The sequence below is a fragment of the Xiphophorus couchianus genome, chromosome 2, assembly GCF_001444195.1.
Source record: "Xiphophorus couchianus chromosome 2, X_couchianus-1.0, whole genome shotgun sequence".
In the NCBI taxonomy this organism is placed as follows: Eukaryota; Metazoa; Chordata; class Actinopteri; order Cyprinodontiformes; family Poeciliidae; genus Xiphophorus; species Xiphophorus couchianus.
In genome coordinates, this window is record NC_040229.1 from 33,444,597 (window position 1) to 33,471,930 (window position 27,334).

General features: G+C 38.1%; 2 protein-coding genes across 4 annotated transcripts in view; both read right to left on the reverse strand.

The window, feature by feature from the left end:
- The window catches only part of bcar1 (BCAR1 scaffold protein, Cas family member), a 46,726-nt gene extending 38,066 nt beyond the window's left edge, over window positions 1–8,660 (reverse strand). The window contains exon 1 of one of the 2 annotated variants that reach the window (XM_028038098.1): window positions 8,190–8,660. In XM_028038098.1, the coding sequence (XP_027893899.1) occupies window positions 8,190–8,201 (12 nt within the window). In that variant the 5' untranslated portion in view covers window positions 8,202–8,660. The remainder of the gene's footprint in view (window positions 1–8,189) is intronic. The other variant, XM_028038110.1, reaches the window with a different exon arrangement.
- A 3,591-nt stretch (window positions 8,661–12,251) lies between these two features.
- On the reverse strand, window positions 12,252–22,194 carry cfdp1 (craniofacial development protein 1). Of its 2 annotated transcripts, none has more exons than XM_028002686.1 (8): window positions 22,077–22,194; window positions 21,813–21,883; window positions 19,826–19,946; window positions 18,649–18,820; window positions 18,376–18,485; window positions 16,550–16,675; window positions 13,579–13,737; window positions 12,252–13,333 (listed from the first exon to the last, which is right to left on the reverse strand). In XM_028002686.1, exons 1-8 carry the CDS (start codon window positions 22,088–22,090, stop codon window positions 13,243–13,245), a joined length of 864 nt encoding a protein of 287 aa, XP_027858487.1. In that variant the 5' UTR covers window positions 22,091–22,194; the 3' UTR covers window positions 12,252–13,242. The 2 variants fall into 2 exon arrangements, with proteins under 2 accessions (XP_027858487.1, XP_027858495.1); XM_028002694.1 differs by adding an exon at window positions 20,050–20,128 and having other exon boundaries at window positions 13,152–13,333; window positions 21,813–22,142.
- Window positions 22,195–27,334: the final 5,140 nt, after the last annotated feature.

Consider the following 27,334-nt stretch of genomic DNA (forward strand, 5'->3'; position numbering starts at 1 on the left):
AACAACTGTGTTGGTCCTTAATGCTATCTGAGCATTACGTAAATTCCTATTCTTCAGAACCTGATTTACTAAATAATATTTAGGGTAAAAGATTAACTGAAACAGAAATCTGTTTGATGTATGGTATTTCAGACCGACAATAAAACTGGAAAAAAAAAAATTGATTAAATCATTTAAATGCTGACCTTTTGACCTGAGCTGGTCTCCTTGCACATCCCCACAGGTTTTGTTTTGTTACTGGTTCTAACATCCCACTCGTTATGTGTAACGTGTCCCATTCTACCCAGCATTACAAACATCAGTGTCATGTTCCGTGTTTTTCTGTGTTTATTTTGAGTTTCCTGTGTATCTGTGTCTCAGTGTTGTCCTGTCTTCCCCTTGATTGTTCCCAGGTGTGTCTCGTTCTGTGATTACTCCCTGTGTATTTAACTCCACCTGTGTTCCTTGTTCCTCGTTGGGTCCTTGTCTTGCAATTGTCTAATGTGCACTCAGTCCTTCGTGTGTCCAGTCATGCTGCCTGTGTTTTTGGACTGTTTGGATTTTGTCCATTAAATCACCATTATACATCTACCTGGGTCCATCTGCGTCTGCCTCACCACCGCAATTCATGACAATCAGTAAATAAACACATCCATGCAGCTGAATCTGTGAAGAAGAACACATCATTCCCTCAGTAGCCTTCAGAGGCACTGCAGCCTTTTTATAGGCCATCAGAAGTAGAGTAGGCTAATTAGCATTCAGTCCCAATATAGTGCAGCACAACATTCCATGTTGTGAAATTTTACAGCATGTTGAAGGAATGCCAGAAATCTGGTTTGGGGAAAAACCAGAAACAAAGACAGAGAAATCATTTTTAAAAAGCTGTCTCATGTCACCTCGGCTGACTCCTGGCTTCACACCAAGTCTCAATATTTACCTAAACTAAAATTTTGAGCAGAGGAAAACATGTTGGCACAAAACCCAGCTAAGAGGTTCATCTTGGTAAACAGGAGAACTTTATTCCACGTGTGGAGTCAACACAAAGCCAAGCTGCTCTGTAAACAAATGAAGAAAAAACCTGTTTGCATTACTTTGCTGTCATATTTTTGATTTGGATGTTAATTCATTTGACTGATTCTGATTTAGACCTACCTCCTAGGCCTAAATCTGGGAGGTAGATTTAGACCTCCTAGATTTTTACAGCATGAAGGTTTGCACTTTTGTAAGTTCTCCCCTGTCTGTGTGTGTATATGTGAGTTTCATTATGATTATATTGATGAAATCTCAAAGAGTTGGAGCTCATCACCAAATAAAATTCATAAAAATAAAACATGAAAAAATCAGGTCTACCATTATAGGGTTGTAATGTTAAAAAAGAGTTTTCTGCTGATTATCAAGAAGAGAATAAATCATTTTTGATAGGTTAACAGCTTCAGTGTTAACAAAGCCTAAAAATGAAGATGTTCATGACAAAGAAAGGTAACGATATACACACACACACACACACACACACACAAAATAACAAGTAAACACCAAATGTTTCCAGTTGGGCCTGGTGAGCTGGTTGGATTAGAGGTTTGCTACTCTGTCAACAGTCAATCATGCTTTCATTACTAAGTCTGTCTGTAGGTATCTGTTTGCTGCTACATTCATTCTTTAAAAAGTAAAAAGTTTGAATTCACCTCTGGAAACACAGACGTATTAAAATGTCACAACATCTGAACAAACGTTAATAAGATTAAGGCTCTTACTGCGCATCTGACATTGTCACATTGCTGACTCTAAGCTGTCCTCCACTGCTGTCACTGAAGTACAACAAGAACGATTTATAAAGCACAAAAGAACATGCTGGAACAAACAAATGGGGACAAAAGGACCTAGACTGATGTTCTAAAAGTTTGGAAAACTGCAATTTCTTTGTTATGTAAGGCTGGGGGGGGGGGCTGGCCTGACTGGCCTGGTTTTCAGCCACACTTCTCCACTGAGGACAAGAATGTATTTCAGAGAAGTACAGAGACAAGTATGCACATTCTGTACTGCACAAGTGGTGCACAAGTATATGACACTTACACACACACACGCACCCCCACACATAGTGCAGTCTGGCTCATATCCCAAACTTCCATCTCTGTCTGGCCAAAGGAATGCTGCGTTTCCTGTGAGTGCTGGGATCAGCGCTCACTGGCTGCTTCCCATGGCTCTCCAAACAGATTCCAGCACTTTGATAAGGAAGTAATCTTCTCCATGATTATATGTAGCAGCTACTGAAACCACTGCACTAGCAATCAAATCCATATTTCAAGTTACTTTGTGTCAATCTATGTCCTTCTCACAACTCTCTGCCTTGCTGTAAACGTTTTCTTTCAGAATTTTCAAGTAATGTTTATTGTGCCAAACCCGCCCGCTAAATGAATTTGAGCATCTGAACTCGACCAGAATCCTTCGGTCTCAGCAGGGCCCTGAAGACATATGAGCCTGTTTTCTATTTGACAATCAAAGGTTGTTTCAGCTGTGAAAATATCTCATGAGAGATTTAGTTTTAGTTAAAAATAGAACGGCTGTGACAAAAATAGCAGAGGGACAGATCGTTTTATCCGTCTGAATATTTAATATGGAAACTACAAAGAAAACGCAAAAGAAAAGAACGGAAATGAAATGAGAGGAACAGAACCGCAGCTAGGAAAATAATTTAAATGGAATCTCAAGATTTCCGGGAACGACGTGGACACAGTGATTCAGCACCGAAAAATGTTAGCAGAAACAGAAATGTAACAAAGTTGTGATTTTAATAAAGTGAATACTTTATGCTGATGTTACAGCAGGCGTTTCGCAGACATCTCTGTAGATCTCCCTCCTGGGGGAGCTGCTGCTGCAGGGACAACATGTCAGCTGTGGAAATGTACCAGAGGAGCATCCATGTCACTTCAGAGAGGATGTTACAGGCTGAACATTAGCAGTCAGAGGTCTTCATGATATGCACTATCAGCAGTGCTGTTTACCAGTAGGTAGAACTGGACCTAAACTAGTTCTGGTTCATTCATCACATTTCACATTCATTTATAACTGGGGACATCTGTATTGAATTTAAAGCTGTCTATAAGACTGGACTGACATGACTGCATGTTTCCCTATACACATCAGAGCCGTTTCCTTTAAGTGCCTTGAGAAGACTTTTGATTGAATCAGCATTTTAAAAATGACCTGAACTAAACTGAATAAGTCATAACATTATTAGCATATTAATTACAGCGTCACCTACAACTTGTAACCTAGCCTTCCCCTGCTTACTTACACCTGTCTGTACAAAAACTACAGGGAATTTGCAAATTTAATTATTTCATCAACAGAAAACAAAATGAGGGACATTTTTGTTAAAAGGCTCCATTTAGACAACATTTGTCATGTTCCCACTTCTAAAGCATTGCGAAGTTTGTGCTGTGGATTCTGTTTAAGCACATTACCTGACAAAATCTTCCAACATGTCAGTGAAAGAGCTCAGTGTGATCTGGACAGTTATAGATCACACAGATGAGCTGACAATGGTCAGAGAGGTGTCAGAAGTAACAGAACCATTCAGCATCTTGTCTCCTGCTCACTGGCAGTATATTTGGAAACAAGCAATGATCAATTTAATCTATTCATATTAATGATTAGGTTAGGAGTCTTCAGTTCCTAGTCTCACATTTTAAGAGAAGCTACAGGCCTAAAGGTTAAATTTGAACAAAGAGAAGGGGAGGTTTGCATAATTTATAACCATTGCAAAATCAGTGTGTGCATACATAATAAAGTAAAGCAGTGTTTGGAATATCAGGTTTGTTGGTTGTTATTGTCAGCTGTCATAAATACTCAGTTTGAAAGATAAAACATTCTGGAGCAACAGAAGCTAAAGGTCAGAGAGCTGGAAGCAACAATATCACTGTCCAATGTCTTAATGTGCTGCAGGCAGCTACTGAAGCTTTAGCAACAATAAACAGGGATGTTGATGGAAAACAGACAAAGCTTAAAACTGGCCAGACTAACACTGAGAATCAGTCAGCCACAAAACATTTAGATATGTTTTGTTCTGTTGTTTAGTTCTAAAAGTCTTACCTTGATAAAATCTCAGCTTAAAACAACACAACATCTGAATTCCCTGTTTGAAACTCAGAGACATCAGAGTGAGTTTGTCTCCAGAACAAAGTCCAGCTCATCTATTCAAGAGGAACCAGTACTATGCTCTCTACAATTCTCCATGTTTCAATGTCACATATTTCCTTCAGAGTTTGACTTGTTTTCTGTACAGCTGCAGAAGAAAACTCAGATTATGTGTTGAGAACACTGTGTGATTTGGAAAACACAAAGAAGTGGTTCATGGGAGGACCAGCTTTTATTTCCAAATACAGCAGATATCCTGCTAGAAGCTGAGTATGACTGCATCATCATCATCATCATTATCATTATCATCATCATCATCTTCATTATGCTGCTTATTCCCTGGGCCTGTCTGCCCTGCTGGTGCCCTTTTCCCTGTTCCTGTATATATTGCTGCGTCTCTGCCGTGTGTTAACCATGTGGCCCCATCATGTCAGGGGCAAGAGGTCAAAAACACATCACTGACAAGAAGGTTATTCAAGGACAAATCAGGCAGTGTGAAAAAACTCACAAAACAGCCTTGAAACTGATACTTGATGAAGTAAGGTTTTCTTAGTAAAGATTTGCTGCATCCACACACATCTGTGACGAATCCCTTCTTTCATTTCATGATTTGTTTTCCTATGCAGGTTAATCATAGTTCTGTGCTCCATCACCAAGTTTTACAGATCTTCAATAAATTACTAATAGTACATTTTTCACACTGAAATACCAAAATAGGTCCAATACAAATTCTGAATAAAGGAATTAAGCTAAAACTGCAATATAGATTAAAAAATGGATGAATAATTTCATTTAAAACATGAATCGTTGTCCTGAATATTGTGTTGATTCACATGGCAGTTAACACTCTGACAAACACATGAGCTGCTTTTACTGGAACATTCAATATTAATGGAAAACTTAACTGCCTCATTGCACATAATGACTGCACAGGTTTACAGTCATGGTTAGTCAATGATACCTTATTGCATGTGGGCCAAGTTAGAAGGCTCCCCAGTGTGGGAGAGCTAAATATGAGACACAAACCATGTTGTGTTCTTACATCAACACTGCTGCCATATATACAAATCTATGCATCAACTTTGTAATATGGAGCAATCCATTACCTCACATAAACATCCTCATATTCCATTCCAACACTGTTGAAAAAATTGCTGTTAAAACTAACATAATCTTCTTCAAGTTAATATATAATAGAGAAAACCCAAACAACCAAAGAATAGAAGATGTACATCACACATGCTTTACAGGACCAACAGCTGAGCCTTTGGATGGACACAGTAACGGGGGAAAGTGGTGCTGACAAGCAGAACTGATCTGTTTTCTGATTAAATGATCAGACTAGAAACATAGATGGTGGCAGCTGAGCTGTTTTGGGGCATTCCTGTGAGGGATGTAAGGATTAACCAACTTCTAGCAGTTTCTCCTTCTGAATAGGATGTGGACATAACCCACTTCTATAATCCAGAAACACGACATGTGAAACACGACTGGAAATATACAGCAGCAGCGATCAGACAGTTTCTGGATAAAATTTGTATGCAGCAGCTTTGAATTATTTGCTCTGGTATAATCTGGAAATTGCGTGGCTCAGTTGATAGCACTGATTACTTGCAGCAAGAAGGTCCTGGGTTCGAATCCCAGCCTGTGGTCAATCTGAAATTTGTATGTTCTCCCTGTGTGTGGGTTCTGTCTTGGTACTCTGGCTTCCTCCCACAGTCTGAGAGCATTGAATGTTTTTGACTAACATCTAAGGAGACATCAACAGATGTCTCCTTAGATGTTAGGGCATGATTATTTGTTCTGTCCGTCCCTATGATGGACTGGTGACCCCGCCTCTGGCCACTGGAGATAGGGACCAGCTCCCCTAGCAATCCCATTAGGGATAAGATAATGGATGGATGGTCTAATCTGAGACCTCGGGTACATGAGAGTGCGCAGATTTCACACTTAAAGTTCTAACAGCTGGTAGGAACAGAAAGTGCTTAGAAAGAAAAGAGGAGACAGTTCAATTGCACAGTAACACTTTGCATTTAAAAATGGAGATGAAATAAACAATTATGTGCAATACTTGTCTACAAAACAACCCAGTGCAACCTGGAATATGAACACAGATTCACTGATACAGAAAATGACTGAGATGTGTGGAATATAGTTTCCATAAACTGAAATTAGAGAAAATTTGTTCAGTAAAAATATGTTCACATGTTCATGTTCACAAATGGTGAATATAATTGATCATTTATTTAATTTATAATTATTTTTTTAAATTTTGCTTTACTTTTAATATTTTAATGTTTTTTTAAATTTATTTCAAGATAATGTGGAATGGCACTAATTTTTCTTTGTGTGTGTGTGTGTGTGTGTGTGTGTGTAAAAATCTATTATTCAACATTTATATAAATACTTAGTTATTTTAACAGACTGACAAATTCACTCTTCAAGAAAAACAATGTTTTTCCAAAGTCAGTGGGTAGTCATTTAAATAATCACGATTTCAACATGGAGGACAATAATCCTGATAAAACATGTCTGTAACTCAACAGCCCTGATTTGTATCTGACTTCTGCTGGTAACTTGTCATGACTTGTGTGTTTGTGTTGGAATCCAGAAACTGACTCACTCTTTTTTCACTTCATTTAACTGTATTTAATTCAGGCTCGTAGGATTGTTGGTGTGTTGTTACACAACACAGACGTGGCTCCAGGTGTGTATACGGAACAGAACATTTTCCAGTTCATTTTCAAATGTCTGGTTAGTTACTGCAGACCACAATACAGGTCAGCCCCAGTCCCACTCTGACACTTCATAACACTTAATTAAATTGGTGCAAAAGTTTATGATGGACAACTCAGTAGGGTCAAATGTCATCAGTATTAGCAATACATTGGTATTGTGATTATATACCACTGAACTCACACTCCAACTTATTTTGTGAAATTGATTTTAAATTGAGGGAAGTTTCTATAAATGTAGATATTTAATATGCAAATTAACAAAATCATGCATAAATGGGCCTGGCAAAGCAATTACATGGCAAAGTAATTGATTTTAAAATCCTTGGTGTTAAAATGCATCAACCAGCACAAGCTTAAAGATAATTCAAAACTCCAGCAAGTAAAGGATATTAATAGACGTAGAGCTGTATTTAAATAAGCATCGGATTGAAACACGAAGGCATTTTACAGGTTTCTAGAAGCTCATACGAGCTCATGACATTTTTCAGGCTGACATGGTAGAACTCTGATTCTGGGACGCTCTCCGATTGTTTAATCAAGCTGGCATTAAGGATTTCAGATCCCAACCTCTCCATAAAAAAATCCTGGTGGCTTTAGGAAAGCAGTGCATTTCCACTGCATGCAGCAGATTGCTGCACCAATTATTATCAACAGAACTCAGATCATTCCTCATGCATTAAATGGAAACGCTTTTCCATGTAAAGACACTTTGACATGCAGACAAGTGGGCATCTCACCTACTCCCTCTCTCACACACGCACATATGAGGCCCACAGTTCCAGCCTCCAGGCAGTGTTTGTGAAGCAGATACTGTGGAATGTGATAAGGAGGAACACAACAAGCTCGAGCAGCGTCTGATTCCAGCAGATCTGAGACAGTCTCCAGAGACAGAGAACCCACTGGAACCTCAGCTGCTGCTGATCGTGTTGACAGGACAGGGCAGGTCAGCCGGAAATAGCCAGTCGAGCTTCCAGCACAGAGCCTCAGTAAAATGGCCTAACTGCTCCTTTAATAACCAGCAGGCTGTGCAGCAGCAGCAGCTAGCTGCTCAGGCTGACTGTTAGCGTGGCACAGGGCTGCAGGGGCAAACTGCCTCTGCATTACAACAGCACTAGTGTGTTATAACATATTCATAATTTTTTTTGCTGTTACTCAGTAAAGGAGCAGCCGAATATGAGTCCTATTGAGTGCCCGCTGTAGTGAGGTGGAACAGGGTGTGTGATGGAGCTGTCAGCTGCTCTCCAGCCTCAAGTATCTGCCTTTGTGGACTGCTAATGAGAGGCAGTGGAGGAGGAAGGCTGGCATGCATATGTCGAGCCTCGGGGCTGAGATACTTACAGGAACAGACATCTTGCGCTGCTGTCACTCTTCTCTTTAAAACGCCCGCTGTGTTGGTTCCTCCGCCGCTACTTTTATCTGACAAAATGAGGCAGACAGCCTGCGGTTCAGTCCTCCGAGCGGCCCATAGTGAAGTATCCGGAAAGACAGGCTCCCCTGCAGCAGGAACACATCAGGATGTGCTGGGGTTGGGAGTAAGTGTTGGAAATGTGCGCAGCCCCGGCTTGGATATGCGTCAGCGCCGATGAGTCCGCCTGTCAGCAGAGCCGGTGCGCTCGCTCTCCTCTGTCCTGTCTCCCTGCACCGCCCTGCCGTTTGTCCCGGAATGCTTCAGCTAGCCATGCAGCCGCTTAGGGGGAAAAAATGGAATATGACGCAGCTGGGTTTGCTGAGGTCAGATGTGCAGTGTTCTGTTTGCGGATGAGAGCGCTGAGCTGCGCCGCTCCGCTCCGCGCCGCGCTGCCGTCCGCTCCTCCACAGAGACGATCCGGTCCAGCCTTAAAGGGGCCGAGCAATCTGCGGCAGATACAGCAGAACAACACAGGATCTGAAAATAATAATAATAATAATAATAATAATAATAATAATAATAATAATAATACATATTAGCAGTGTAAAACTTTTTGGTAGTTAGATTTTGAACTCTATTTCGTTAAGTTTAACATTTGTTGGATTCTTAAACCATTACATTTGTTTTACGCAGGGCCGCGCAGAGACCTTTGGAGGGGCAGGGGCTTAAAGTTAAAAAGGGGCACATAGAACAAGATCTTAAAACACCGTACAACAACATAGCAACAACCCATATTAATCAAGGATTTAATTGGATCCTACTATATAATTGCCATCTTGTGGGGACAATGCAAAGCAAATGTAGTATATTTTCCCCAACAGGTATAAAGTTGCTGTTTCTGCTGCTGACAGTCCTGGAGGGCTGAGCTGATCTGAGACTGTAGCTGTTAAACAGACCAGAGGAGAGAAAGTCTCTGGTTATGAAGTAATGAAATAAGCTAATTTGCTGCCATTTTACTAATTAAGGCCTAATAATATCTATTTAACCTCTAGAACAACTTGACTGCAGACTGATATATAGATCAAAAAACTCAAAGGGGTTAATAGTTTAATGTTAGCACCTCTGAGATCTAGAATTATAGGACTGAGATATCAAGGCAAAGAAAACAAAGTGGCTGCTGTCAGGGGCCTCCAGCTCCAGACATTCAGGGGCCCCTAGAAATGCTTTAATTGTAACACAGACCATAGATCTAAAGCTGTAGCATCATTTATAAAGAATGTTATTACATTTTTTTAATGCATTCAGCTGAGAAAAAAAAATACATTTAGGATTTAATTAGGAAGTTTACTTTGTAAAAGTTTAAAGAATCATCTTGATAGTTTGATTGTTGTGTTACCATGGCTACAATATGGTGCAATCTTTGTGTTTGAATTGGGTTTGTTCACAAATACATCACAGCACATAACCAATAATCAGCGATTGATTTTAAACTCGGCCAATAAACTTGGTCTCCCTCTCACAGATTCACCTGATCTAGATTTAAACATGTTAGTGATGCTGAGGTTCTTAGTAGGAAGGATTTCGGGGAGATGGGGGCCCCATATCAGGCTGGCCCTGCATGAACAGCCGCTGCGATGCGCATCCCTAGTATTTACCTTTAATCCCCCGGTGGCCCCATGTCAGTCCGCTGATGCTTTGGGGACATTTTGATTCATTTAATTGTGGCATGTTTGGCTTTTGCTCCGGTTCTAATTATTGCTACAATGTTTTCACTGATTATTTTGTGAACTGCTATGAAATGCTATGGGCCGAATCTTCCTTTAACACTTGAGGTTCTGCAATAACTTCTATTGATTCTATTGATAACTTCTTCTAATAAAAATGATTAAGTTAAAGTAAGAAGTTTTCTCTGCAGCCGAAGCATTTGTGTTTAGGGGTAAGGACAATTATGAAAATATGAATAGAAACAGTTTTTCTAACGTCAACATCAGACCTATGTTTTTATTCACAAACCAGTGTATGGAAAAAAATATTCTTGCCCATAATTTGATAGTTAAGAGGGCACAGATCTGCCCCACTCCTCACCATGGACCCGATGTCTGAACAACAAGGAGGAAGAAACTGAGAGTCATTAGACTGAGGGCAGCCAGACTAGTTTATTTTGCTAAATTATTATATTTAGCTAAACATTATTATTGAGGGGCACAAGCAGGCCTCCTGATGCACAGATTAAAAAAAATTAAAAAACTCAAAAGGGGCACTAGGGCCATCAAGGATAAAAGGGGCAGGGGCTCAAACCCCCTTCGCCCCCCCCCCCCCCCCTTCCTCTGCAGGTGCCTGGCTTTACATGAATAATTATCTACGATTTTAAGTAGCAGTGGCCTTTGAAGGGTAAATAAGAGAATATAACACCCTAGCTGAGCTCTGCCTTGTCCATGTCCCAATATCACTCCACAGCTCCCGTCACCCTGCCCGTCTTCCTCCCAACTAATTTCCCCAGTTTTGCACTTTCTTGCTCGATCTGATCGTTTCTGTTCAGGATGCCATTTTATTCAGAACCGCTTTTAAGGAATAACAGTGGATGCTGTGTATAAATTACACCACCATCACTCCTGGTATGGTTTTGTTCTCTATGGAGGTGAAGAAAAGTTTGAAGGTTGAGCTGTTTTTTGTCAGAGTAAACATGAACATTTTGAGAAATGTCCTCAGTGATGCGTTCAGGACGGATGTACCTGTTGCTGAACAGTACAAGAAGAGACTACTGGATGTGTGTTCAACATAAATTATTTAGTTTAGGTAATGAATGTGTAAAATAAAATAGGTGGCAAAACCCATAGTTACACAGCAGGTACTGTTTCCACAGCAGCAGCTTCATCAGGAACCTTTACTGTAGTTTAATAAGCTTGTCTAAGAAATTCGGCTCCTCAACATACAATAAAAGCACTGCAAAAATAATACGTCAAATAAGTACACATAACCCGATAGAGAGAGATATGTTCCGATCAAACATTACTAAGGTTTATCCCATTCTTTAAATACTAAGAACTTGACGTATTACTTAGTGAATACATCAAGTTTTTATCTGTTTTTATATTTAAAAACAGATAAGAGAAAGTTAAAAGCTTCATCTTGAGCCTCTGATCCTTATCATTTACTAGTACATCTCACAAAAACTAATATTGCATAAAAATTGAATATTTCTCACCAGTCCTCTTAGAAAGGGAAACTCATATTATATACATAGAATCACAGAGTGAAACACAGAGTGATATTTTCCAGGCCTAGATTTTTTTTTGCAATTTTGATTGTGGCTTACAGAAAATAAAAACTCAAAATTCAATGTTTCAGATGATTTGCACATCATGAGAAATGTAATGGTGCCTGACACCTGTAGAGGTTTCCTGGTCAGCCTGGACACACGTCCAGCCATGGACACTGAAGGCCACTGCTGAAGAAGCTTCTTGCTCACTGTGTATTGTTTCCAAGCATATCAGCAGGAAATTGAGTGAAAGGAAAAGATGTGGTAGGAAAAGTTGCAGCAGCAACAGGGAGAACCGGAGCCTTGAGGCGATTGTCGAGCGATCTTCACCAGGCGTGTGAGAGGTAGACTGAAAAAAAATTCAATCGAGTGAAGTATGGATTTGATGGCCCTACCAACCACTAATCCAGAATTCCTGTTAGTTCATATTTAAGAAACCCTCTTGTCCTCCTGCCTTTCATTAACTGCAACAATTTGAACTTGCAGCTTGTATAGAAGACACGTCTATACTCACTCAGACTCCATCCTCTCCGCTATGAGACAGACAAGCAGGGACCAAACTGTAGACGAGGCCAAGCTGGGCGACAGGATGACGGGCAAACAGTTCAGTCAGAAGGAAAAATTATACATTGTGATTTTCTGGATGTTATTTAGATTCTGAAAACACAACGCTAAAAATACACGGGTTCTGTAACAAAAACTCTTTAAAACACTGCACACAAATTACACACAGACGTCTAACATTGAATTCAAGTTATGTAGAAAAATAAAAACAGCTAAATAACCGAATATATATGTGCAAAAAATCATTAGGCAATTTATTTTATTATTATTTTAAACAATGGCAAAAATAGAACAAAACAATACAGCTACTTAAAAAGCCCTTTTCACAGTCTTCTGGAAGCCAGGGTGGATGCCTTGGTGAGTTTTCCCATTCAGTGAGGAAGAACAGAGACGGATCGCTGCTGCTCTGAGCTCCCAGGCAGACAGAGCCTCTGCTGCTGGAAGCAGTGAGTGTTCAGAGGGGGACCCTGCTGGAGGAGGGGCTGCTGACCTTGCTGTCACATCCACACAGCTAATCCTCCAGTGAGTTCAGAAAATGAAATCAGCCGTTTTGTTCAAAATAAAACTGAATTCCTTTTAAAAGTAACAGATTAACAGTATATTTACAGATTCAACCTCAAACACCACACAGACCACATTGGTTCATTTACAAGCAGTAGCTAAGGTACAATCCTCCATAACCACATCCTAAACTTTGACTTCTGATTCTTGTGGAATATCCAGCTGGTTATTCCATAAGTTAATGTGTAACTTATGTTTGATGACATACAAACATAAGTTACAAAAGGTAAAGTTTTATTTCTGCTCTGTGATCCTTAAACAAACAGGACAGCCAGTTGTGTGCACCTGTACAGCTCAGCTGTGAAACAGAGATGTCAGTTAATCCAAAAGTGCAAATGATTGGAATGCGAGGGAGTCACATGTCAGACTGAATCAATATTCACTCCAGAGATAATTAATTTGAAACTTGATGTGAGCTGCAGTAAAAGCAGCAAACACAAACTGGTTCTCACAAGGATGAACCCCCAGAGGCATCAACACCCGTCCATTACCTGACCTCAACCTATTTATACAGCCAGCCTGAAATAGGCTCAGCCACAGAGCCAGTCACATCTCCTATTACAGGATGAACATAAACTCTGTCGGGTGGGAAACAAGTTACAGGAGTTCAAACCCCGCTCCGCTCCGCTCCGCATGCCGGTCTGTTGTTCATCAGTGTCTCATCGTTTCATGTTGCTCAGTCGGACTGCTTTTTCCAGCTCAAACTGCCGGTGGTCGACGCGCTCCAGGAAGTTCTTTCGCTCCACAAAACTAAACGCACAAAAAGAGAAAATTAGCCTTACCTTCCCTCAAACACATCCTAACACACAGAGAGGTTCAACAACTCCCTGTGCAATATGTACGTAAAATGATCTGCTGTGTCTGAATGGCTGCAAGTTGGTCCAGTTCTCTGAATCAAATGCAAAATAAGGACAGAGTTCAGACAGATGACAGCAGATACTCAGAGACATGGGGATCATCCAGTGTCTCGACACTAAGACACTCTGCTCTCTTACCCTTCTCTGCCTCTGTTATGGATAGCCAGCTCCTCTGTGATGCCCTCCTCTGATTTAAAAGCATCCCAGTCCATCTTTGACTTTTCCAGGGTGCTCATTTTTTGCTTTTTTCCTCCAATCCGATTAAGGATGCCGGACATGCCTGCTGGACGCTTAGCACTGCAGAAACAAAGGAGGTGAGAGCAGAGATGACCGACGCTGAAACACATTCACAGGAGAGCTGAACAGCCCTAGTAGTTGAGCTTCCGTTTGCGGAGCTCACAGTGAGCTGACCTCACCTGACGATGATGACCTAACTTTGTATCGACTGGTTTTGGAGTGAAAAATGTCAGTCTATTTTTCACCTAAATTTGAACACAATTTAAGTTTTTACTTCTACATCTTAGAGTGTGTGTTACATCTGTGGTCAACACAGAGCTCTCAGCTAAAGTCATGTTGAGATGAAAGCTTCTGCTGTGAGAACCTGCAGATCAAAGTTAGTTCCAATCAATCACTTTGTGAAGGAATAATAACACATCAGATGAGATGAGCCTTGTAATTTCATGCTGCATGACAAAGTCCTGCTTGGTTAATTACTGACAACCATTTCACAGCAGTTATTTTGGCATTTTAAAATGACATCCAACCATGAGAGCTGTGCAGAAATAAACTCAGATTATAATTTGCTGATGCTTGGTTTGCCGCTGTACTAAACACAAACTTAATCTAATTACTCTCTCTCTGTAAATCATCGTCTTCAATCTTCTTCTAATCATTTTCCCTCAAAATCTAAGTTAAAAGCTGCACTGCCATCAACTGTGAACTGTGCTGTGCTCCTGTTTACTGTGTCAATAGGTTTGATATCTTTCCAAAGCTGCAGCAGGAAAATAGAAATATCGAGGAAGTCTTGCAGTTTAGTTTCAAAAGAACAGATTAAAAATTTATCATAAAGGATCCAATTTAATGTTTCTAATACTAAATGTGCTGCTGTTATTTTACTGAGCTTCACTTTTTCATTAACAAAAAGTCTCCCTAATACGCTGCAGATTGAGTGCAACTCTAATCACTGAAATGTTATACTTGGAACATCCGAGAACACACACACACACACACACACACACATATAGTATTTCTTTTTACTTACTAGTTTGTCATCACCTACAGTTCGGCGTCAACTCCGTCAGATGGATTTTATGCTTTTAATTTTAAATAATATTTATTTTGTTTCTTGAGCAGACAAATGAGTAAAAATATCACTAATCGGGTCATTAAAAAATAATTTTATATTCATTTTTGGCAGATGGTGATGACATAGTTCTGAGTCAGGTCCATTAAAAATTCAATTTTTTAAAAATGTTACAACTGGGAGTCTGCACCTTACCATCTTTACATTTCCAAAACATTATTTGTCATATTTGTATACATAAGCTTAAGGAATAATAACATTTTTGGGGGGGAAAATTTAAACCCATTTCGTCCCACTTCTCAAGAATCACTGAACTACAAATGACTTTCATCTGTAGTGATAATATTCTATATCTATATCATCTTTCTTGTATTGTGTGAATGAACTCAAGTTCCTCCTGTGTGTTCTACTCTTTTACCACTATCATCCCACTCATCCTAGGCCAACACACATGCACACGCCCACACACCCCCACCCACCCCCACACAGATAGGAAATGGGCTGTGGACACTGTGGTTCCCTTTTGCTACAGAACTATTTCCCATTTCCTCTCTGCTGCCAGAGCTTTCTTCTCTGGAAAAAGGATGTGAACATCCCCCCTCCCTTTAACATTGTGGAAGTTAAATGAATTACAAATATGAAAAGCCTCTCAGGACAAATAGGCTTGAACATTTTATTTAACTTTCGTGCTGTATACTTTTAAGCATATACAGTGTGAAGGCATAGCGAAAAAGTTGGCATGTTTATGCGTCAAAATTTCATCAATATTTAATGTGCAAACTATATCCTAACAGCATGTCAACATCATGTAAAGTATGCCTTTTTGCTAAGGTGTAACAGCATCGGTTTATGTGCTGTCACTGCACTTACTCATGAGTTAATAGTAATACTTCCATTAGGATATTTGTTTTTCTTTTGGCAAATAAAGATCTGTTCTTGTACACAATGTGTCCACTAGAGGGCGCACCGTGTGTTAAAACTTTACAGTCAAACTCAATGTAGACAATTTTCTACTAAATTATCATCTTCAAACTTATTTTCATAATTAGCAATAATTAAGGGAATTAGACCATTGTCTAGGAAGATAAGGTCTGATAGCAACTATTGTTTCATTTAATATAATTTAATCATATATAATACGCTATTATTTTTAGACCAATATTTTAATAATGATTGAGACATGAAGTATTTCTTTTAGCGCATGTGTAATGAGCAAACATGCAGTGACATGTTGCTTTAGGGGAAACTTCACTTCTTGGCAGTTTGAAATGTAATTATCACAAAAATATCATTCCTGCTTCAAATTTCAGAAAGTGAAACTCATCAATTCATCACATGTAGTGAAATAGTTCAAGTCTTTATTTCTTGACATTTTGATGAAACCCCAAAATTCAATGACCCAAAAATTTGAATATTACATCAGATCAATGTTGGGATTATAAATTATAGCATGAATGCAGTGTGGCATAGAGGAGACCAGCCAGTGGTTCTGCTGAGGTGTACTGGAAGCCCAGGCTGCTTTCAGTTCTGCCTTCAGGTCATCTCCATGCTTGGTTCTGGTGACTCTTCTTTCTCTTGACAAGACTCCATACACTACTTTTTCACAATATTTGAATTTTTGCAGATGTATCTCCATACAGAGTAAGATACCTGCAGGCTTCTGAGTAAATCTTTATCTCTGCTTTTAGCTAGACAATAACTATGGAGAGACAAACTGAGGCACACAGTATTTTTTTAACATGCAATTGATAATTATGTCTAAAGATATTTTGGTGAGGCCAAACATACTGTAAGGTGTGTGTTTACCTGGGACCAGGAAGAGATGACTGTGTGTGAGATGAGCTTGTTTCTTCATCTTGCTCCTGGTGAGCACTTTGACTCTTCAGATAACTCTTAGCTTCCCTGGAGTCAGCTGATACCTCCTTATCCACCCTAAGACAGACAAATGCACATGAATACTGATTCTGCTTCTGTGTTTGGTCATTGGATAGCAGGTAAGAGAGCTAGTAGTCACTAAATCACTGAGTCTTTTTTACATAACATTCAATTATTAGCAATAGGCTTCTACAGGATGGTGAATACTTACAGCTGCAGTATGTAACTTTTATAAAAAATTATTCATTTACATACATTTTGAAACTGTCACTATGTGATGACAGTAGATACAATAACAGAAAACATGGCTGGTCATATATCTAGAAGATATAAATAAACATATATAAAATTAATAAAATAGATGACAAATTTCCTCCAGCAATGCCAATTCTGAGCAGCATTACTATCTTATAAATCCAGTAAAACATCACATGATGACACAGCAGCGATATGTCTGGATGCTCTGGGTCTGTAGACCAGAAAAAGTGCCAGAGATTATATTTGCTGCGTGTTCCACAAATTATGTGGGTTACAGATGCCTGAGTGGGACGGATTAGAGCAATATTACTCAATAAAGACAAAACATAAACACCATGATTAAACTTTAATATTGTGCCATGTTATTTAACAAATAAAAATGAATTTCAATAGCCACCAGAGAGGAGAGAACCATCACAGAGTCAAAGAGATATGGAGGTAAAGCAAATAGAAAGAATTCATTTGCAACACATTCATCTTTGGCGAGAGATCCTTGGGTTTTAACGCCAGTGGATACAAATATCAGCTGAGTGTCGCTGATGTTTGTATTAAAGGTTCATCTGGACCAGAACCTTGAGGTTCTGATTCTGATGGACCCAAAAAACTCACATATTTCATTTTGTCTTATAGAAATTTTTGCTGGCCCAAACTTAATGATAAAGACTCTGAGATCAGCAGATTATTTCATTATACATATAAATATAATTATATTCTGGCACTTTATTTTTTTAAACAAGAAACCTTTTGGATTTAGGTAATGCAGCCAAAACAATGGAAACCAATAGAATGAATTTTACTTTCCAAAAACAAAAAAAAAAAAATCAAATTCACATCACAAGCTAATATGATGCAGTTTTGGTCTGACCAGATCTGCTAATGGAAAACGAATCCGGCCGAGGCGGACCGAGACCAAACCGGTCAGAGGCGGGCCAGTGGAAAAACGCATTTATATTGTTAGAGGAAAGGGAGTAAATTTTACTCATCACTGTTGACTGAGTTTCTATTTTATCATAAAATTTTTTATGAAGAAAATTTTAAAAAATGATGCTTAGTCCTTAGGGGGTTTTTTTGTTTGTTTTTCTGCTATTCATGCTATGTATTTGTTTTCTATTCTTTTATTATTTCTGTTTTCTTTTGGGATTAAGTTGTTTAATGTTAATCATATGTCAAATGTATCACTATCATTTGCTTGTGTTATAAAAGAATTCAATAAATATAATGTAATATTCAAGTATTAGCAGAAACATATTTTAAATATGTGTATAGTACAGTAATGATATTTTACTGTATGTTTAAGTTTAGTCCAGACAGTAGTTGTGTGTGTGCAGCTCCATCTGCTGTTCATTGTGTAAATGATAAATTTCACCCATACATATGGCGAGAACTGATAGCAAACAGTTGAATAATTGATTATGTAAACAATGCTCTGTGTCTCTGAGCTTTAATAAAACAAAAACCTGTTATGTGTCTCAGAACAGCAGCAGGATTCACACACTGACCTCACTTCCTCTCCAGCGAAGTCAAACACTTTAGTGATGGTGACTTTAGCTGGTCCTGATGGTTTGGCTTCTGTACTTAATGACGTCTCCTTTAACACTGAACATTCAGTCTGTAAGTAAAAACACATTCGTCAAACCAGGACAAAGACATTTAAAGAGTCATAAAGTGGTGATTGCAAACAGACAAACACAACATTCTGTAGTTCAGATGGTTGTCATGGTAACATCTTGACGTTTTTAAAAACTCTGACGTCTCCCCTGGAATATATTCACCTCCTTAGTGGAATCTGACTGGCAGCTGGGCGCAGAGTCTTTGGGTCTTGATCCGACATCGGACAGGAAACTCGCCCAAAGATCATCCGACTTCTTCTTCCGTTTCTCGTCATCATCACTGTCTTCCTTTGGCAGCTGAGCCTCTTCCTGATTTAGCTCCTCTTTCCTGCTCCTATTTCAAAGGATTCATAAAGTCTTCACGATTATCATTTATTTTCCCTAAACTCACTCATTTTTAATTAAATATAAAGAAGACTCACTAAAAAAATACATACGTTTTTTTTGTTTTGTTTTACTGTGGAAGATGCTGCATTATAAATTAGTTTATTTATATGGCAGCTGCACACTCCATAAATAATTCTAGATGAGAATGAAAAAGTAAACACGTTGAAAGCATATAAAACCTTATTTGATTTCATTTTAAATACAAATAATTTAAATATTAACTGTTTTTTCTCATAATCAAAGGGATATTTAAAATTGGTTCCATTTCATTTTCATATTTTTAAAACATAGAAGATATTTCTCAGATATAACCAGGCACCTGGTACAATGGCACGCACACACATGGAAATGACAAAAACCTCACACTCCCCCACACACACACAGACAGCAGGTTGCTTCAAACACTCCATTTGTCTTGACGCAGCCTATTGGACTCAAAAATGGAAAAACAAGTAATTTTTTTATTTTCAGCTTTTAGATTTTAAAAATAAAAATGTATTTATTTTTAGCTTGTTTTTACCACAACAAAATGTGTTGTTTAAAACGGGATATTTGTCAAATAATCTCTGGTCTGGATTTTTATTCCTGGTTTCTGATGACCAAACCATCTCTGAACCCGAACGGTCAGAGCCTGGAGGCAGGCCATCGATGCTGAGAGCCGATTCAGACGTGAATCTGTGTTCCGTCGTTAGGAGCCTTGACTCTGTTTCAGCCTCATCAGTCCCAAACCCGCTTCTTCCTGCCTCACTCATACTTCATTACCACAGTTCCATTAACTAGTGCAAACACACTATTGTCTGTCATCACACCATAATACCAAACCACACACACACATACACAATCATGTGACAATCATACAGTGACAGGGGCGTCACCTGTGCAGCTCAGTCTCTGACTGTGACAGAAAGTTGTTCTTTTGATTGGACCCCTGATTTTTGTGTCTCAAACTCACTTCCTGCTGATGTCTTTTCTTTTCTTTTTCTTCTTGAGGTCAGGATGAGGCACAGTGTCATCCTCATGGAGGGGGTCTTCCTTCTCACACTGATTAATGTCATCCTCACTGAGGTTATCGTCTGAAAGAAAGACCAGTGGCATACAAAATTTTAAAAACATACAGAAAGTTACTATTTGTGTATAGAAAACAAATATTTACATACAGTATATAAAAAGACACACTCTTTTTTTCCTTTTTATCTGACATCAGACCAGATTGAACCTTTCCTGTTTTGGCCCATCAAGATGATCAAAATTATTTCTGCAATAAAAAAAACATCTGAATAAAGAAATAATCATTTTTAGAGGGTTATTATAGAACTTTCTTGGAATTCAATATTTTACATTAACCACGATGCGTTTCCATGAACTTCTAGTAGCTGTGTGCTGAAGCAGGAGCTGAAGGACGACTTAGACACAACCTGGAGCTCACTGGTCAACTGACAGACACTGAGGCAGACTAACATTTCAACACCCACTGTGTTTAGAGCCAAAGTGAATTAGTAATTAGTGCCAGTGTGTGTGTGTATTCTACATCTTCTTAAACCCTCACTTGGTAGTACGGTAGATGGTCAGGTTCTGGTTGTGCTGGAGGTTTCTTCCTGTTAAAGGGAGTTTTTCCCCTCCACTGTCACCACATGCATGGTCAGTATGAGGGATTACTGTAAAGCCAACAACACAATGCAATCTGGTGGGTTTCTTTAGATAGAAAACTTTGTAACCAGTCTGAATAATAAACAGAATTTGATTGTGTGATAATTAGGATCAGTTGGAATCTGCCTGTGTGATCGTCATGAGTTGTGTGTTGTGAATTGGATCTAAGGCTAGTTATGAGCTGACTGGTAACTCAGTGGGTGAAGCTTACTACAGTGTCCATACTCAACATTTTGTAAGACAAACTAAAGATGAATGCTGGAAACTTCAAACAGAACATCTGATTATTTGACATAAGAGGAAGAGAAATAAAAACGTTTTATAGGTTCGGTCAGTTAAAGAGCAAGGATCTGTTGGTTCATGTTTTTCTAGTATCAGAATCAACCGGTTTGTCAATTTTTAAAAGGAAGATGTTGCATTCTGGATTTTAAAAAAAATGATTTTTTTCATAAAACCATAACTAAACAAGTGTAGTAGAAGATTAAGGAAAACCCACTGAGGTTCACTGAGATCTATATAAAGCTTATGGTGAGAATAATTTCTGACAGAGTGAGTAAAACTTAATCTGGAGGCAAAACCACTCTGGTCAATAAGTTGGTTTGCCCCCACATCAAGACCCGCTGTGCAGAAAAAGGCTAGACATTCCACAGCAGGATAACTTGGCAGGGAGGAAGAGTTTGCAAAAAAAAAAAAAAGAAAGTAAACTTTAGTCAATCCACAAACCTAAACAAACATATTGTTTGTTTAGTGAGGGTTTTTTTCTAAACTGCATGGCGTCTGTGTCTGGTAAGAACGGAAGGTTGTCTGGGATTTGAAAACATTAAATTTTAAACTTGTGATGAATATTTTTCACTGCGCTTTCACGGAACCAAAAGCTGAACTCATTTTATCCAAGGACTGCTTCGGCGTGTTGTCTCAGTTTTCATTATACAAATGTTAATATGATGTAATTAACATGTTGATGCCGTCTATAATGACTCATACCGTCAGAATTGTAGTTTGTTTCTTAAACCATAGGATACATAATATTTACCCACATAAGAAAAATCTACAGTAAATTGTTCAAGATTTAAATAAAATATCATTATTAATGTCCTAATAAAATAAAATATCATTATTAATGTCCTAATAAAATAAAATATCATTATTAATGTCATAATAAAATAAAATATCATTATTAATGTCATAATACTACTATTAATATATTACATCTAGACTGAAGACATCTGGCTGGATGTCATCGTCCTCTTATTCAACAGCAAAGCGTTATTTAACGCAAGGCGCAGCCTCACCTGATGGAACATAGTCGGCATCTTCATTTGACAAATATCCGTCTGAGTCGTAGTCAGAGTAACTCATGGCGCTGAGGGGGAGGAAAACTTCAGTGAGGTCAGAATAATAAGGGGCTAATAAGGGGCTGCTGTGTTTCCCAACAGCCTGTTTTGATGTTACACAGTTTAAGAGGTGCAACGCGCGCTGCGTTCAGACGTTTCCTTAACACCAGAACAAAGACGGGATCCTTAAACACTGGCACAAACTGAAGAGTACGTTCTTACTCGTCAACAACCATTCGCTCCCGCACACCGAGGCTTCCGGTCCGAAATCGCCCAGCTCCGAAAGGAAACGACGTTCTCTTTAGGAAGGTTCCGGAGCAATATGACCTGGAAGTAATTGTTCCGTTTCAGTTTTTATTTCTTGTTTTTTGCCCCTTTTCCCCCCCACAAAGTAAAAAAGACGTGTCTGGACATTTTTGTAATTGCAACTTTGTCAGATTTAAAAATGAACCCAATATTTCATTCCACTTTAATGGGTGTTTAATCATTTGTGTGTTTAATATTTTTTTAAAGTGTGTCTTATCAGTCACTGTACTACAGTTTACAGTACAGAATTACAAAGCAGACAATTTATGCGGTGCTGTAAATTTATGAGTGTCTGTAAAGTTAAAGATGACAGACAGCAGAACCAGCAATGCAGCTGAAGGCAGAGCAACCTGGGCTTCCTGGCTGCAGAACCACAGCCTGGTCTCTTCCATGCCACGCCAAATGGAGATGATCACCCTGTGCTAAATGCAGTGTTTCTCAATTATTTTCTGTCATGCCCCCCCCTGGGGATCATAATTTCTTTCGCCCCCTCCCCCCCTGCTCAGTGCCCTTCCCTCCCCAGAATTTAAATACTATTGCGAATCTGTTCATATTTAACCCTCCTGTTATGTTCCGGGTCAAATTGACCCGTTTTAAAATTTACAAATTAAAAAAAAAAAATAGAAGCATTTTTTTTGCATGAAACGTTTTCTATTTGTCTTAATAGGTGCACTCTAGACATAAGTTGAAAATTTATTCATTTTACACATTTGTACCAAACCCTAGGTCTACTTTTTACATCGATACTGTTCGGGTCAATTTGACCCGGCAGTCAGGTTAAAGTGCAAAAAAAGATTTTAAAATGTCCAATTCTATATGTTTCCTTGCAGTTATGAACCATATTTCACCACACACACACTCACACACAAACACACGCAACCACACACACACAAGCCCACTTTCTCACTATTCTCTTTACTTCACTAGGAAACTACGAGAAAGCAGGTGTTCACACAACCTTTGACGGGAATCTTTTCTGTTCCTGTGGACAAACTCCACCCACTCTGAGTGACACTCAGCAGAAGTGGATGAAAACATAAATACTCTCTGCATGACTCATTTATCTTGATTTTAATCAGCGGGTCAATTTGACCCAGAACAGTGTGTGTGTCTCAAGTTCAATTATAAAGATCACCCTTTGGTAAAAAAAAAAAAAGTATAATATAAAATAATTTACCAAAGGTCAACTACAAGGAAATTATTGTTTTTTTGTGTCTAGGTTTTTTTCAGTGGACATTAAAAATCTAAATTCCATTTTTTATGTCCAAATGAGTAAATGAGCAGATTGTCGTCATTGATCCTTAATTTCTGAGAAATAATAAAACATCATTGCACAAATATTGATTGAAATGGTTAGTATTGGAGTTAATAATCAGATACAAAAATGTTTTGGAGGAATTTTTTGGTTTCTGACACTATTGCATGATTAAACACTCCCTGGGTCAAATTGACCCACGAACATTTTTGCTGTACCTCAGAAACGAACATAACAGGAGGGTTAATAATTACAACCACTGGCTCCAGCATTCTATCTCTCCGTATCTCCTCTATGACTTTTTTTTTTTTAATTCTTCTTGTTTTATGGCGGTTGGCAAACAACTTATAGGTGCATTACCGCCACCTTCCAGATTGGAGTATGGATCAGACGTTTACCTATTCTAATCTCCCCATAATGCCCGTTCTTCTTAGAAAACAAACAATACTGTTAAAAACTACATCCTCAGATGATCTCTGAAACAATTCCCTAATATCTCACTTGTTTTTATTCCTACTTAAATCTCTAAGTAACACCTCTCTTTCCTGAACATATCTATTACATTCTAAAAATATACTGTATGTTGTACTGTTTCTAATTTACCACAATAATTACAACAACCTGTATTATGTTTATTAATTATTTCAAGAGTACTATTTAATCCTGTATGTCCAAACCTTATTCTAGATATAACATCTTCTTCTTTTTAAATTCTATTACATTTCCTTAATTCCCCAACGTTTTTTGATACTATAATAAAATCTAGCATTGCCTCCTCTATCCCACTGTTCTTGCCATTTCTTCTTGATATACATTTTAATAATATTCTTCACCTCATTTTTACTTATTTTAATATTTAAATCAACAATGTTCTTTTTTGCAGCACTCTTAGCAAAACTATCAGCCAACTCATTTCCTACCACACCAATGTGGGCAGGAATCCAAACTAGTTTAACATGAGAACCATAATTTTTAATCCTAAAAATGGAGTGAATTATATCCAATGTAATATCTTGCCTTGATTCTGAATTTAACTCTAGAATACTTATTAATGCACTACTTGAATCTGAACAAATTAAAACCTCCCTCTCTCTTGTTTCCTCAATCCACTCTAAAGCCATTAAAATAGCCATAAATTCACCTGTATACACGGTCAATTTATCCGTTTTTCTTTTATTTCTCATAATATTTAAATCTGGAATTACAAATGATATACCTACTCATCATTTAACATTTTAGAAGCATCTGTATATATTTGTATATACTCTGAATATTCTCTTTTTATATAACTTTCCACCTCCTTTTTTTTCTATGACCGTTTTTCCGTGGTTTGTTTATTTATTATATTTTTTCTTATCCACTAGTAACAGGGATATTAGTCTTGTTTTAAACTGAGACATTGTTTTTATCTGGAGAATTACCCACAAATTTCGTTGTACAATGTTCCATTGTTACAATGACAATGTTCTGTTCTGATAGCAAAGACGGGTTAAAGAGTCTCTCTGGTGAAACAATTGGAAGCACAATACCAACATAGTGTGGTCAGTATGTGAACACATAGGGAGACTGAGGTCAGGGATATTTTTATTCAGTGGAACTCCATAACCACTGTTTGACTTCATCGTCATCAGTCAGACTTCAATCAATGAAGTGATAAGTCAGAAAAAAAGAAAAAAATCATTTGGACACCTTAGCTAGGATGAAACAACTGAAGTGCAATTATACCGTTTTTTTATGTTTGTTTTTAAGAGTTTATAGTTGATGTTTAGTTATTGTTAATGTCTTCAAATAAATAAATAAATAAATACCTAGTGATATTTTCAAATTTCCTGTCAACTTTGGACATTTCTTAACTGAAAAACACCGTAGGCCACTGGATAACTGCCTGAGCGACCCTACCACCAGGCTTAGCAAGTTTTCTGGGGGAAACCCTGGAAAGCTTTTCACAGCTTTCATTAGTTAAATTTCAGTCAAAGGAAATATGGTATACTCATTGCCTCCAAAAGATGGCAGCAAAGCATCTGATACCAGCTGCTGCTTAATCACACGAAGAATGAAAGAAACATCCTGGGTAAGTTGCATTTCTGAGACTGACAGCTGAAGCTTTAATGTACCTTGTTGATCAAACATTTAATCTAATTTATTTCAGTTGTTTGTCAAATGAGTAAGAAAAAAAGGTGTTGGCCAAAGTAATTATTAGTTAATACAAACATGTCAAAGAGAATTGCAGAAATTGTGGACAGAAGGGTAATAACACTGACTCTGCACATAAACTTGACACACTGACTTAAAAAGCTTTTTGGCCTTTTCATAAATACATTTAAAAAGTTCTTCAGTAAATCACGGAAATAGAAAAAGGTCAAATGCATTTCATTGCAAAAACTTTTATCTGTGACAATATTTATACATATATTTATAAGAACCTTCATTGGAGATTTGGATTTGTATTTACTACATGGATGTGAACAGTTGTTACAGGTGGCTTCTTGTTCAGTGGAGTAGAATTGAATCATAGACTTTTATATAAAGTGGAGATGCTCAAAAAACCCAGGTCCAAAAAGATGTTCACTCTGTTATACTTTTAAAATCTTTCTTTCTGATATATTTGCAAGGCTAGCTTAACAGAATGACATTTCAGTGTGTGTTATGTTCTGCTAAGTAGATAAATAACTTTTAAAATATCTTTCAAATAATAGCTTTCTGAATCGCATGTTCTGATTTAAAGGAGGAACACAACGTATTAAACAGCAAAGATCATAGGAAGCAAAGAGATGCTCCAACAAAGAGAGGCAGCCATTACACCTTCTCCTCACAAATAACACATAATTGTCTTCTCCAAATCTAATGTGTTTAGATGGCAGACTCAGCTCCATTTGAAGATGACCTAAATGAAGAGTGATTACATGTAATTTGCACATATTAATAGCAGGAGGTGACAGAATGGCCACATAGTGGAGTGGACAGTCAAAGTGTTGCGTGATCAAACCAGGTAACATGAACAGGAAAAAAAAAAATACTTTAACAAGAGTTTGGATGAGAAGAAGTAAGAAATTTATGAAAGTGAGTGCAAGGTGAGAACAGCAATACTGAGCCAAAGGAGTCAGTCAAGTCTACACCAGCCGCTGATCCTGGCTGCTTTCTGCAGGTTCCGGTTAGCAGATCATATAACAGCTTCAGGTTGTCACCATTTCTGGGTGTTTCCCAACAAAGAGAAGAGAGGCTGGAATGGACTATAGAGGGCTGTTTCACAAGGCTTAATAGTGGATTAAGCCTTGATTCAGTGTCACAAAAGCTGTAACATATAGGTTACCATGGCAATTTATTCTGTGCAGTTAGCCTGCTCCAGACCAGGCTAACAGCCAGGCCTGGATAAGCCTGGAGTTTTATCTGTTCAGTCAGCGATCTCACCATGGGCGTAGGTTTGGGTATGGACGGTCGTGACATGTCACGACCAATATTCAAGGGATATAAAATAGTCCCGACCAATTTTTGCCATATTAAAAAAAAAAAAAAACATATGTATTTTTTAACAAAAACAAAATAAATAAACGAAAATCTACATTGATTAGTTTAATATTTCAATATACTACGCAGTGGTAGCATTCATTTTAAATGCTGGTGAGTTGGTGAGTAAGTTGTAAGGTCCCACCAAAACTTAGACCAAACCTACGCCCTTGGATCTCACCAATCAGAAACCAATGTGTTCTGTCTGTGATTCTATTGTCTTATGTCTGTTTGGTATTTTGTTAATCACTCTGCATTAAAATATCACTAATTAATTTTGAAATTCAGTGAAGTACTATTATTGTTTTAACAGTCTAATGTTATAAAATACAATCATCAATTTTAAAACGACCCATACAGATTATGTTTGTGAAGACCGTTGTTCTAAGTCTGACAGAAAGCCTTTAATAGACTA